General features: G+C 36.2%; 3 protein-coding genes across 3 annotated transcripts; 2 read left to right on the forward strand and 1 right to left on the reverse strand.

The window, feature by feature from the left end:
• The first annotated feature begins 512 nt into the window (after positions 1–512).
• LOC133334228 (cuticle protein 8-like) lies at positions 513–935 on the forward strand. The gene is made up of 2 exons (XM_061542518.1): positions 513–533; positions 608–935. The coding sequence occupies exons 1-2, from the start codon at positions 522–524 to the stop codon at positions 911–913; spliced, it is 318 nt and encodes a 105-aa protein (XP_061398502.1). The 5' UTR covers positions 513–521; the 3' UTR covers positions 914–935.
• Positions 936–4,096: 3,161 nt separating this feature from the next.
• Positions 4,097–12,766, reverse strand: LOC133334226 (cuticle protein 38-like). Its single transcript, XM_061542516.1, has 3 exons — positions 12,755–12,766; positions 12,411–12,685; positions 4,097–4,362 (listed from the first exon to the last, which is right to left on the reverse strand). Exons 1-3 carry the CDS (start codon positions 12,764–12,766, stop codon positions 4,113–4,115), a joined length of 537 nt encoding a protein of 178 aa, XP_061398500.1. The 3' UTR covers positions 4,097–4,112.
• Positions 7,169–7,644, forward strand: LOC133334227 (cuticle protein 16.5-like). Its single transcript, XM_061542517.1, has 2 exons — positions 7,169–7,245; positions 7,320–7,644. Exons 1-2 carry the CDS (start codon positions 7,234–7,236, stop codon positions 7,626–7,628), a joined length of 321 nt encoding a protein of 106 aa, XP_061398501.1. The 5' UTR covers positions 7,169–7,233; the 3' UTR covers positions 7,629–7,644.
• Positions 12,767–13,655: the final 889 nt, after the last annotated feature.

A 13,655-nucleotide genomic window follows, 5' to 3' on the forward strand; every position in this document is an offset into this window, starting at 1 on the left:
GGTTTTTTTCTAATATCGTGTTGGTGCAAAAATCAGCTATAAAATTCAAAGTTTTGAAAAATCATAAAGCTCTTAAATATTAAACGAGTCTACGATTTTCTCAAAGTATAATATTTCTTCAAAATATTTCGCTATAATTGAATGATGGTACCCATCGATGTTATTGCATGTTATGCAAGTATGTGTATGTGTTCATCTATATTTTTATTTCGTTATAATAATCGAAAGTTAAGCATGAAATAACAACCATTTTAATTGGAATTGGCTACCGGTACGCTTGGCATAATAAATTATATTACCTCCACATAACATAGAAGAAGAAGAACCTTCTACGCAAACATACATACCTACACACACACTTTTATGTATATTGGCAATGTAAATGGTGTGCACTGTGTTTTGCATATTTATTGGCCAACGGACATTTTAAGCATTTAGTATAAAAGACTTGCTTAGTTTGGCATTCATTATCAGTTTTAAATTGTCACTCAAAAACAAAACACAACCAAACCACCAACAAAATGTTCAAATTCGTAAGTTGAATTGAATCGAAATTACTATACCTCGGAATGGTTTTGTAACTGTAAATCCTTATTCATTTTTTCAGATCGCTGTTTGCTTCTTCGCTCTCTTGGCTTTGGCTGCTGCTAAACCCGGTGTTGTTGCTCCTCTGGCTTATACCGCCCCTGTGGCTTACTCTGCTCCTTTGGCCTACTCCGCTCCTTTGGCCTATACCGCTCCCGCTGCAGCTGTTGTTGGTAGCGCTGCCTATGTTGCTCCCTATGCCTCCAGCTACAATGCCCACACCATTGCCCACTCTGCTGCCTTCCCTGCCGCTTATGCTGTAGCTCCCGCCGCTGTTGCTGCCCCAGTAGCCACCCCCTTTGCCGCTCCCCTTTTGTTGAAAAAGTAAATCAGAGAATGTGAATTTTGAATAAAACACTAACCCAAACTGTGATGACAATGGAAAAATTAACTGAAAAGAAAATTTTATTGTTTTAAATTTTGATTGCTTTATGACATAAGCTGCACTGTAGTTTATGTATTAAGTTAGTGTATAAACTGTTGATGTAGTTGGAATTATTATTGTTTCTGTAGGCCTATTCTGTAACTTTTAACAACATTTGATATTGTTTAATTTTCTTTTGTTAATGTAAACAAAACAAAGCAAACAAATGAAATTGTTGTAAAATAAACAATGTCGAATGTTGTTTAAAAGTTACAGAATATACGTACTGATTTGGATAAAGCTACGACGTCTTATCAAAAGTCTAGTGTCAAGTCAAAAGTCTAGTAGTTTAGTCGGACGCGGATGACCATATGATCCCCTACACAACTACCACAGAACTCGAACTTTGTGCGGAAATATATTCCGACACTGGACAATATTTCGCCTTATTGACAATCTCTTGACCAATTAGTGTTCAACAGCTCCTCTTTCATGCCCTGATATATTTACGCCATAACATACAATTATTTTAATTTTAATACACATATGCTAGCATGTTTGTTAATGCCAATGAAATATATCGACATAAGTTTTGTTATAGCCTTCATATAACAGCAACGCTCGATTTCTGGCTAACATATATGACTACAATTACACATTTCGGATTTTCAGAGGACAAAATATGTCTTGGCGACATAGTTTCTATGAAGGTTAATGTTAAAAACCATGTTACGTACTTCGAAGGTCTTTGCCACATTTTACATCCGAAGTGATCGTAATTTGGTATTGCGCTTTCTGGAAGGATAAGAACCCACTCAGTACTTTCCTATTTGACTCGATGTCTTGTCATACGGTTCCCAACCCATCAGATGACAAAATACAATCCAACGAAGGTTTATATTTGTTTTATAAGGAATGCTGTATTAGAGAGATTTAGTTGACATTTCTTCAGAAATAGGTGTACCTCGACCATCGTTTATACCGATGGTCGAGGTACCGGCGAAATAGTCGAGATTTTCCCAGAAGAAGAAGCAGAAGTACAGTCGAAATCGTTTATAACGACGGCCGAGGGATTGGCGAAATTGGCCGCTATAAGCAGTACTCATTGCAAGCGATATCACATAAAAGGCAAAACTTTTTCGGGACTTCTGGATACCATCTGTAATTGGGAATTTAGTTTTCTAAGTTGTGGTCGAAGATATCCTGCCGGAAATATACGTAAATATACAAGATATTAATTCAAAGCTCTAATGTATATATAAATCGGAATATATAAAATGTTATATAGAAAATAAACAAAAATTAATAATGAATAATAAGCATATAAGAAATGATCCTATACAATACCCTACCATAATTTGATTAAATTCAAGATATGCTCTTATCTCTGAAATGATTTGAACCAAACTTTATGAACTAATTCTCTCATTGATTGCAAGAATCGATCACGATGAATTATTGACCAAAAAATCATACGAAATTTTGTGTGGGAGCCGTATCTAAATAATAACAAATATGACAAATGGTCGTGGATTAGGTAGCCTCTGAACAATTTAATGTTGATCGGACAAAGTTATTTCCCAATTTGAGGTTCCTCAATTCACTGTCGATTTAACCATGTCCGTCTATTTTCTCATAATATTTAAGATAGAACTTTATAAATTTGCACATGCATTGCTACTACTTGTAGGATATTTTATATATGGGTACCCTTTTTAGTGTCTGTCAATTTGTATACCCTACACAACTATGGTCAGGGTATTATAGCTTTGTGCAGCTCCAAAAGTTTGTATTGTAAAATATTGGCCCTAGATCCACCTTTAAGTATACCGATCGTCATATCTCGACTAGCTGAGTCGTTCTAGACATGTGTGTCCATCTGTCCGTCTGTCCATTATAATTTGTAAACACGATACAGGCAACAGTTATGGACCAATCTTCACGAAATTTTGCATGTAGGATGGGTTCTGGCCAATGAAGACCCCTATTGTTTTTGGAAAAGATTTGTTAATATTTAGGGGATGAAATGGATCAAAAACTTTATTTTTGATTTTGGCCCAAACACCGCGAATTTTTGCATGGAGAAGGGGATCGGGCCAAAGAATAAGCATCGGTCAATATTTAGCGGGTCAAATGAACCCTGACTTTTGTGTGAAAAATGACAAAATTTGTATTCTATGTCGTATATATTTGCCCCTGAAGGACCAAGACCCGAGAAATTTATAGTGTGTTCAAGAGGAGTGGTTGACCTTTAAATTGATACCAACTATATGGTCGTATGTACTCAGATGTGGGAGTTACACTTAAATATTGACAGGTGCTTACGTATTCAGACATTATTTAGTAACCCAATACCACACTAGAGGGCGGAAATATAGCGCTGATCGCTTTGAAAATTTCCATGAGATTCCAGTTATGGTCAAGGACAACGCCTATAATTTTCGGTGATGATCAAATAATAATTTTGGGATGAAGTCGACCGAAAACTTAACTTTTTGTGTGTGTTTTTTTTTACTCAATCTATAGGCCACAATTGAAAGCCCAACATCACAACATAACCCACGGTAAAGAGAATCTGGACAAGTACAGCCCTCGTCTACTGAATATTGCTAATATTTGTTGACTTTTAGTCGGGTATCAAGAGGTTGCAAATAACGCAAAGTTAGACTTTCGTGGAAGTTGTGTAGGGTATTATATGGTCGGCCCCGTCCGACTATACTGCTCCGCTCACTGGTTTGATATTTGCACAAAATGTACAATGTTTTGACATAACCTCCACAAGAAGGATCCGCCCAATTTCGCTATTTAGTTGGTCATAAACGTATTTTCTAACTAAAGCAACTGTAATTCCATATTCGGGATTTTTGGAGTGTAAAAAATCTTCTTCGCAGAAAAATTTCAATGCGGGTCCATTTTTAGGGCGATTATAATGGTTGCAAAGGATTTCGGTGAATTGAAGGTACTGGACGAATTTTCTATTCAGAGTTACTATATGTAAGTGGGACGGCCCAGGGGGCCCGTATGTATCTCCCAGTATTACATACATACGTCCCCAAAATAAAAAAAAATTGTCATTTCAAAATTAATACACAAGTATTTGTTTTCGTTTCAGATTTTCATTGTCATCACAGTTTTATTTCCATTCAAATTCACATTCTCTGATTTACTTTTTCAACAAAAGGGGAGCGGCGAAGGGGGTGGCTACTGGGGCAGCAACAGCGGCGGGAGCTACAGCATAAGTGGCAGGGAAGGCAGCAGAGTGGGCAATGGTGTGGGCATTGTAGCTGGAGGCATAGGGAGCAACATAGGCAGCACTACCGACGACAGCGGGAGCAGCATGGTAAGCCAATGGAGCAGAGTAGGCCAATGGGGCAGAGTAAGCCAGGGGAGCGGTATAAGCCAAAGGAGCAACAACACCGGGTTTAGCAGCGGCCAAAGCCAAGAGAGCGAAGAAGCAAACAGCGATCTAAAAAATTAAAAAAGCGGGTTAGTAATCCATTCCAATATAAAATAATTTCAATTTAAGTCAACTTACGAATTTGAACATTTTGTTGGTGGTTTGGTTGTGGTTTGTTTTTGAGTGACAATTTAAAATTGATATTGAATGCCAAAATACCCAAGTCTTTTATACTAAAAAAACTTAAAATGTCCATTAGCCTATAAATATGCCAAGCACACATTTCAAAAGGTCGACGTACTTCCCAGTCACATTCATGCACATACTTATGTATGTACGTGTGTGCTACACATAATACAGCCAAGTGGGATGTGTGTCTGTGTATAGTTGTTGCCGTTAATAGATGTCAGCTTCGCCTAAAATAATTTATAAATTATAACCTGGATTTTATCAGTGCATCAGTAAAATGTATTTCAATTGAGTTCAATTATTTATTATTTTAATTAGCGATTTTCTCCAAGTGGGTCATCATCGAAAATGGTCTACAGTGATCAATGTTTTGATATATCTTACATATAACGGTTTCAACCGATTTTGATATCCTCCAATTTTATTTTTATATTTTAATAAGGTAGTCAAATCAAATGTAATCAATCAAATAGTCAGTTTTCAAGCCAATTTGGGTCCTGATCGGCTACCGAATTTTTATGCCAAGTGGCCCATGTTTTTCGATATTTTGAGGATTTGTATAATTAACGAAAAATGTCCATTAAAAGTATTTGAAATTTAATATATCTCAGGGATTCATAATCAATTATTACTGACTAAAATTCAATAATTAAAAAAAATATTTTTAGTTGTAAAATAAAATTTAAAAATTTACACCTTTTACCTTGTGGCGTGAATTCAAGATTCCTTAAATTGGTAGGGATCGTTGTGGGGCCATTGTAAATTGCCCTCTAGCAGGTCATTTATGCTCTGAGACCAAACTGGGCTAGGAAAAGTAAGAGGAATGTTTGTATTCGGTATCCTTACAAACATGGACTTATACAAAAAAGTAGCTGAGAATATTTTTTTATTCAGCACGCTTGCCGCATGCCGATTCGGTGCCACTGTATTTGAAGAATGCAGTTTATATCTTTAAAATATAGAAGATCGTGCAAGACCTTTATAAGAGGATATGCCGTTTTCGTATTTCGAATATTTTCTACAAAAATGTTTCGGCGGTAAAATGTGTTAATAAATTTTAGAATATCAGAAATAGGCTGGACTTATAAGAATTTATGTCAAGAAATGGTCCGATTTTGAAAGTAGGTTTTTCAAATTTTAAAAGCACAACATGTAAAATGTTGAAGTACCGAAAACAGAGCGGGGCCCTAATCTATCGTAAATGGTCTGTAAATATGTATTTTAAGTCTCCATGAACTCGGAATGTCTAATAACCATTGTTTCAGAGGGAAATCCGGCAAAAACCCTTCATAGCTCCGAAAATGGAGTGGGCCGTCAGAACATGAACCCATATCGAAAATGTTCTTCATATATGTATATCAATATATGAGGAATATATATCCCAATGACCTAGTCCTTCATATTGGACAAAAAAAAAACATACAAAAATATTGAAAATGGAGAGAGTCCTTTATGTTGGGATTATGTCAAAAAATGGGCCAACAGCGAAAATTTTCTGCAAATAATTGTGCATCCCTTCATATCACCGAATGCCAAATTATACCCAGTTCGGTGGAAAAATACCGCTAAAACCTCTGAAGAGCCGAAAATAGAGCGGAACCGTAATATGGATACGTCAAAACATGGACCAATATTGAAAATTTTCTGCAAAAATGTTTTTCACTTTCCATTAACCCGGAATGTCCAAAAACAACGTTTTCAGTTTGAAAATGCTGCTACAATCTTCAATGTTCCGAAGATGGAACGGGGTCTTAATGTGAATGATATATCAAAACACGAACTTATATTGAAAATGTTCTGCAAATATGTTTATCATCCTCAATGGACAAGGAATATCGAACGACAGCTTATTCGGTGGAATAATGTTATTAAAACCTTCAACAATACCGTACCTTTCAGAACATGGACCAATAACGAAATTGTTCGCTAAAATGTTGTTCACTCTTCAAGATCACGGAAGCCAAATTACACTTGCAAAACAACCATCAATGTTCAGAAAATTGCGTAAGACCGTAATATGAAGAATATGTCTGATCATCGAAAATGTTCTGCAAATATGTTTGTGGCAAATACTTCATATGGGGCCAATGACAAAAGATGAACATTGGATCTGCTTACATATTTTTCTCTTATCGAACATGCGGTCAAAACCTACAATATGTTATGGAACATTTTGTGGATATAAGTTCCCACGCATATATATTGAAAAATTAAAAAAAGGACCCAGAAAGTAAAAATACATTAAATTATAAAATATTTTCAATGGTCCGGAAGGGTTATATTAGATCTACTTCAAAAATGGAAAAATATCTGCCAGGAGATGTTTAACCCTCGGAGAATCCAAAATACTAAATGGCAGCCACTTCGGAAGGAAGACTCTGCTGAGATCGTCAAAATATCGAGAATGACATATATACAGTACCGTAGTAGTAATAATCCAATCATAACGTTTTCAAAATTCTCAAATTTCAATTTGTAAACATGCAACCTTAAATAAAAATTATACCCTTCAAGTTCATTAATACTACGGCAAGTAACCGATGAATGTAAATTCGTCATGTGAATGTGTGTCTGGCATACATATTTATTGGCCTACTCACCGCTTAACTTGTTAGTATAAAAGACCAGCATATTCAGACATTCAGTATCAATTTTAAATTGTCACTCAAAAACAAACCACAACCAAACCTCCAACAAAATGTTCAAATTCGTAAGTTGATTAGAATTGAAATGTTTATACCTCGGAGTAGATTAATAACTGTAAATCCTTATTCATTTTTTCAGATCGCTGTTTGCTTCTTCGCCCTCTTGGCTTTGGCTGCTGCTAAACCCGGTGTTGTTGCTCCTTTGGCTTATACCGCTCCCGTGGCTTACTCTGCCCCATTGGCCTACTCCGCTCCTTTGGCTTACCACGCTGCCCCAGCTGCTGCTGTTGTTGGTAGTGCTGCCTATGTTGCTCCCTATGCCTCCAGCTACAATGCTCACACCATTGCCCACTCTGCTGCCTTCCCTGCCGCTTATGCTGTAGCTCCCGCCGCTGTTGCTGCCCCAGTAGCCACCCCCTTCGCCGCTCCCCTTTTGTTGAAAAAGTAAATCAGAGAATGTGAATTTGAATGGAATTTGAATGGAAATAAAACTGTGATGACAATGAAAATCTGAAACAAAAACAAATACTTGTGTATTAATTTTGGAAAAAATATGATCCATCATCACCGAGTCTAAAATTGTATATAACTTTGACCAATCAACATGATTTTTTTAAGAGGCTAGCTAATCCAAGACCATTTGTCATATTTACTATTATTAGTTAGATACGTCTCCCACAAATAATTTTGTCCAATTTTTTGTCAATAATTCATCGTGATCGATACGTGCTATTAATGGGATCGATACGTAGTGGAAGTATTTAGTTAAGAAAGTTTGGTTCGAATCATTTCAGATATAAATTGCTAAAAACATATCTTGGATTTAGTCGAATTATGGTCGCTCGGTACCATTCGACTTAGATTTATTCCCTTTCCTTATAGTTTCTTTTTTCGTTTTGTAATTATCTCTTTCTTGAATGGTGGATTATCTATATATATAAAAGAGCTTAGTGTTAAGTGAGTGAGTGACTGACTGACTGACAGATCATCGTCCAGACGAAACGGCTAAAGCTGGAAGCTTGAAATTTTGAGTGTGGGTTGTTGTTGGTGTGTAGGCGTGATATAAGGCTGGGTTTTTGGAAATTCGAACTGGGAGGGTACGAAAAGTACTAAAGTGTACAAATATGGTACCCTTTGTATTAGGCTAACGGGAAGAGCTAGAATTCTGAAATTTGGAATGTGGGTCCCTAATAGAATGTTAGGAAGATGTACAAAAGAATTTTTGGAAATTCGGCCTATATAGCAAGAATCTTGAAATTTTATGGAAATTTCTTTATGGAAATGGTCTATGAAATTAGCACATATTTATATAAAAAGTACAAAATGGTACTAAATTTAGTACTATTTGCGTTTAAATGAGATGGAAGCCTGAAAATCGGAATTAGAACTACTATTGGAGTACAGGATTAAGGCAGCTTTAAAAAATCGTACTTATGCGTAGGAAAAGTACTAAATGGTACTAAATTTGGTGCAAGTTGGATTTAGGTGAACATATAGAGCTTATGTCTTTAAATTGTGAATTAAAATGGCTGTTGGAGTGTAGGATTGAGGTAGTTTAGGAAATTCTTACTTATTGGTGCGAAAAGTACTAAATGGTACTAAATTTAGTACAATTTGGATTTTGGGAGAACGGATAGAGCTGAAAATCTGAAATTTGGAATTAAGATTGCTGTTGAAGATTGAGGTATAGACACATCTTTGGAAATTCGTATTTATGTGTACGCAAAATAATAAACGGTACTAGATTTGGTACAATTTGAATTTAGGTGAGCGGAGAGAGCTGGAACCCTAAAATTTGGAATAATGGTTACTGTTGGAATATAAAATTGAGATATAGAAGCATAGTACTTGTGTGTACTAAATGGTACTATATTTGGTACAACTTGATTATGTGTGAACGGATAGAGCTGGACTCCAGAATTCTTGAATTAAAATTACTGTTGGAGTGTAGGATTCAAATTACAGGGTTATGGTATTAATGTAATTTTATACTTATGGAAACGAGAAACACTAAATGGTACTAAATATGGTACAATTCGTTTTGTGAGAGTTCTAAAATTTGGAATTAAAATAAACGTTGGAGTGTAGGATGATAAAAATATGCGAAAATATTTAAAGGTGTTGGAGATATGTAAAATGGTACACAAATATATATAGGAAGTTTATTTGGCCTGAACCTTTTGGCCAAATTTATATACTGGGTATAACGAATGGCGCAAAAAAATAATGGGCTAGCATTATAAAAAATATGTAAACACGTTGTTATTACGTTAATAAATATATTTTTATACCCTCCACCATAGTATGGAGGGTATATTAATTTTGTCATTCCGTTTGTCATTCTTGATCAGGATAAAAGAAGGAATTGAGATAGGGTGAAATTTTGCATAAAGTTGTCTTTTGTCTGCAGGCAGGTCAAGTTCGAATATGGGATATATCGGTCCACGTTTAGGCATAGCTCCCATATAAGGGTACCCCCAATTTTCGGTATTTTGGGGTTCTTGCACGCATTTTTCAACGGAATTCGCTGAAGTTTGCTACATTGGGTTCTTATTGGGTACTAAATGTGCCCACAAAAAATTATTAATATAAGTCCATTTTTTCTGGTAGCCCCAATATAAATGTACCCCCAAATTTCGGCATTTTGAGGTTCTTGAGGGCGTTTTTCAACCGAAATCACTGAAATTTGGTATTTTGTAGTCCTATATGGAAACAAATCTCCCTACCAAAAATCTCCCTACATTTTTCATATTAATATAATTATCTGATTTTTCCGCGTTTTGGGTTTGTTGTAATCATTTCACCTGCGAAGGATATCGATATAAAAAACTAGAACGTACGGTTCGATAATGAACTATATGAGAACTATAGCCCGCATTTAGGCTTAGCCGTAGCCCCTGTGTGGGAGGCTCCAGAAGGCATGGGCCGATATTCCCCAAATTCGGACTTGAACTAAGTTTGAAAGACATAATAAGATGGGATGAAATCAAATTTTTCTAAAACGGATTTGGTCCAAAGAAACATGGCGTCTAGAACCAATATTTCGATGAGGCACATTTTCACCGTGTGGAAATGTATACACACTAATTAGCCATACGGCTGAGGGTATAATTTTCTATTAAAAATTATTGTTTACATAATCGGTTTGAAGAAATGTCGGTATAGGTCCATTTTTTGGTATGTTCCCTATATATTCATTTCAAGTACCTGCCAGTATATCTATGGCGGGTATCCAAAGTTCGGCCCGGCCGAACTTAACGCTTTTTCTCTTGTTTTGTTAGATATCGATTGAAGATTTGATCTTTTAAATAAAATTGTACCTTAAAAGACATCGCGACATATTGAATTATTCGCTATAACGAATGGGCCTTATAGCGGTCGTTTACTGTATATTGATATGATTCTATCCACTATGAGTAGGACACAAGTTTATTGTGGCATGTGAAGGCCTAGAAGATGTCAATGATGATGTTTGTCCTCGTCGCCGGGGACCTCAAAAACCGAGGAGAATATTGAAGAAGTGAAGAATATGATGAGTATCAGACAGTTCAAATATAGAACGGGCATATCGTTCGGCTTATGCCAATCAATTTGTTATGAATGTTTTAGGCTTGAAACATGCTTCTGAGAACATTGTTTCAAAATTGTCTCTAATTTTTTTTTAGCAAAAACAACGTCACATGGGCAGTATCGAGGAACTGGTGAACGGCAATCCAGATTACCTTAAAAAAGTTTATAACGGGTGACAAATCATGGGTGTATAACTATGACATGGAATGGAATTGTATTGTAACAATGGACTCGTCCAGAATATCCAAGGACACAAAATAAATCATATTAGATAAAATTTGGAAGTTCTGTCCACTATATTCGTTGACTGCAATGGCGTGGGACATTATTAATACATGCAATTAGGAATACTACGTTGAAGTTATGTGCCATCTGGGCGAAACACATTCGTCAGAACAACACATAATTGTACGATTCTGAGGGGGATTACTGGATTACTTTCAATGGTGACAAGATAATTGATGAAAAAATAAAAACTTGTTTTAAAAAATTTTAAATTACAATTATTTTTATCGGATGTCGTATATGGAAGCTATATCTCATTCAGAACCATTTCCCATCGATTTAAAATTTATAATTGTAAGAAATATATCACCAATTGGATATGCCAAACTTTACTAATATAATAATTCCAACTACATCCTCAAAAGTAACAAAGTTACTGCAACTATGGTCCAGCTTTCGTCATAAAACAATCAAAATTTAATTAAAACCAGTGAGCGGAGCAGTATAGTCGGACGGGGCCGACCATACGATACCCTACACAACTACCATGGAACTCAAATTTTCTGCGGATGTTTATTCCGAGCCTGGGCAATATTTCGTGATATTTGCACCCTCTTGCCCGATATCCGCTCTCTAGAGTGATAATGGGTTACTAAATAATATACGAATACGGAGATACTTGTAAATATTTAGGTGTAACTCTCACATCCGAGCACATACAATAATATAATTGGTCTTAATTTAAAGGTCAACCACTCCTCTTGGATATAATATCAACTTCCCGGGTGTATGTCCTTCAGTGGTAAATATATATGCTAAAGAATAAAAATTTTGTCATTTTTCACACAAAAATCAGGGTCCATTTGACCCGCTAAATATTGACCGATCTTTATCAAAACAGGCATGCTTATTCTTTGGCCCGACCCCCTTCTCCATACAAAATTTCACGATGTTCGGGCCATTATTGCGGCCTGTGGAGCGACCAGAAAAACCGACAAAAATTTAGTATTTGGTCCATTTCATCCCCTAAATATTAACCGATCTTTCCCAAAAACAATAGGGGTCTTCATTGGCCAGAACCCATCCTACATGCAAAATTTCGTGAAGATTGGTCCATAACTGTGGCCTGTATCGTGTTTACAAATTATAATGGACAGACGGACGGACGGACGGACGGACACACATGTGTAGATCGACTCAGCTAGTCGAGATATGACGATCGGTATACTTAAAGGTGGGTCTAGGACCAATATTTCGCGGCGTTACAAACTTTTGGGGCTGCACAAAGCTATAATACCCTGACAACATAGTTGTGTAGGGTATAAAAACACATATTATTTTACTTTTGTTTTTCAATTGTCATCACAGTTCCTTTTTTATTCAAATTTCACATTCTCTGATTTACTTTTTCAACAAAAGAGGAGCGGCGAAGGGAGTTGCTACTGGGGCAGCAACAGCGGCGGGAGCTACAGCATAAGTGGCAGGGAAGGCAGCAGAGTGGGCAATGGTATGGGCATTGTAGCTGGAGGCATAGGGAGCAACATAGGCAGCACTACCAACAACAGCAGCAGCGGGGGCAGCATGGTAAGCCAAAGGTGCGGAATAGGTCAATGGGGCAGAGTAAGCCACGGGAGCGGTATAAGCCAATTGGGCAACAACACCAGGTTTAGCAGCAGCCAAAGCCAAGAGGGCGAAGAAGCAAACAGCGATCTATAAAATAATGATGAATATTCAGTTAATAATCGATTCCAGTTTATTCCACTTTTTAAGTTAACTTACGAATTTGAACATTTTGTTGGATATTTGGTTCTGGTTTGTTTTTGAGTGACAATTAACAATTGATGATGAATATCGACACACACCAGACTTTTATACTAAGCCAACAAAATGTGTGTTGGCCAATGAATATGTATGCGATACATATTTTCAGAAAACCGCATTACGCATTACGTACGCACATTCCACTTTAGTAGTAAAAACATCATAGATATATGAAGGGCATAATTAGCATGTATGTGTGCATGTGTATTTGTGTTTTAGAATTCAGCTGTTACATTCTTTACAAAAAAATTAAAATGGATTTATATTTATTGGGCTGAGATCTTCGTAATTATACCCTTCACCACACTGTGCATATGTTTGTAACAGGCAAAAGGAAACGAGATAGACAAATGGTTCCTTTTGAGAATATGCATCGAATCACTTTTTAAGTCCATTTATGCATGTCCGTATATATATATATATATATCCTTCGATTTCCACGAAATTTGTCATAGCGTACTGAATTAGGTCTAGAATGATGTGTGTTAAATTTCGTAAAAAATCGGTTCAGATGTAGATATAGCTCCCATATAAATATTCATCCGATTTTAAGGAAAATGGTGCACCAAAGTCCCTATATATCCTTCGATTTGCACGAAATTTGGCATAGCGTACTGAATTAAGTCTAGAAATAAGTGTGTTAAATTTCGTGAAAATCGGTTCAGATTTAGATATAGCTCCCATATATTTTCGCCCGATTTTATGTAAATGGTGCACCAAAGTTCCTATATATCCTTCGATTTGCACGAAATTTGGCATAGCGTACTGAATTAAGTCTAGAAAGATGTGTGTTAAATTTAGTGAAAATCAGTTCAAATTTAGACATAGCTGACCAAAATTTTGGTATAGATTGCAGAAT

This window comes from Musca vetustissima, unplaced genomic scaffold, assembly GCF_032173495.1.
Source record: "Musca vetustissima isolate MV318-11 ecotype Yass unplaced genomic scaffold, APGP_CSIRO_Mvet_v1 utg143117, whole genome shotgun sequence".
Taxonomy (NCBI): Eukaryota; Metazoa; Arthropoda; class Insecta; order Diptera; family Muscidae; genus Musca; species Musca vetustissima.

Bases quoted from the DNA above. Each gene is read 5' to 3' on its own strand.
- LOC133334226 (XM_061542516.1), bottom strand. The intron at 4,363-12,410 runs TCCCTTCGCCGC...TAAACCCGGTGT, and splicing joins GTTGCTGCCCCAGTAGCAAC to TGTTGCTCCTTTGGCTTATA.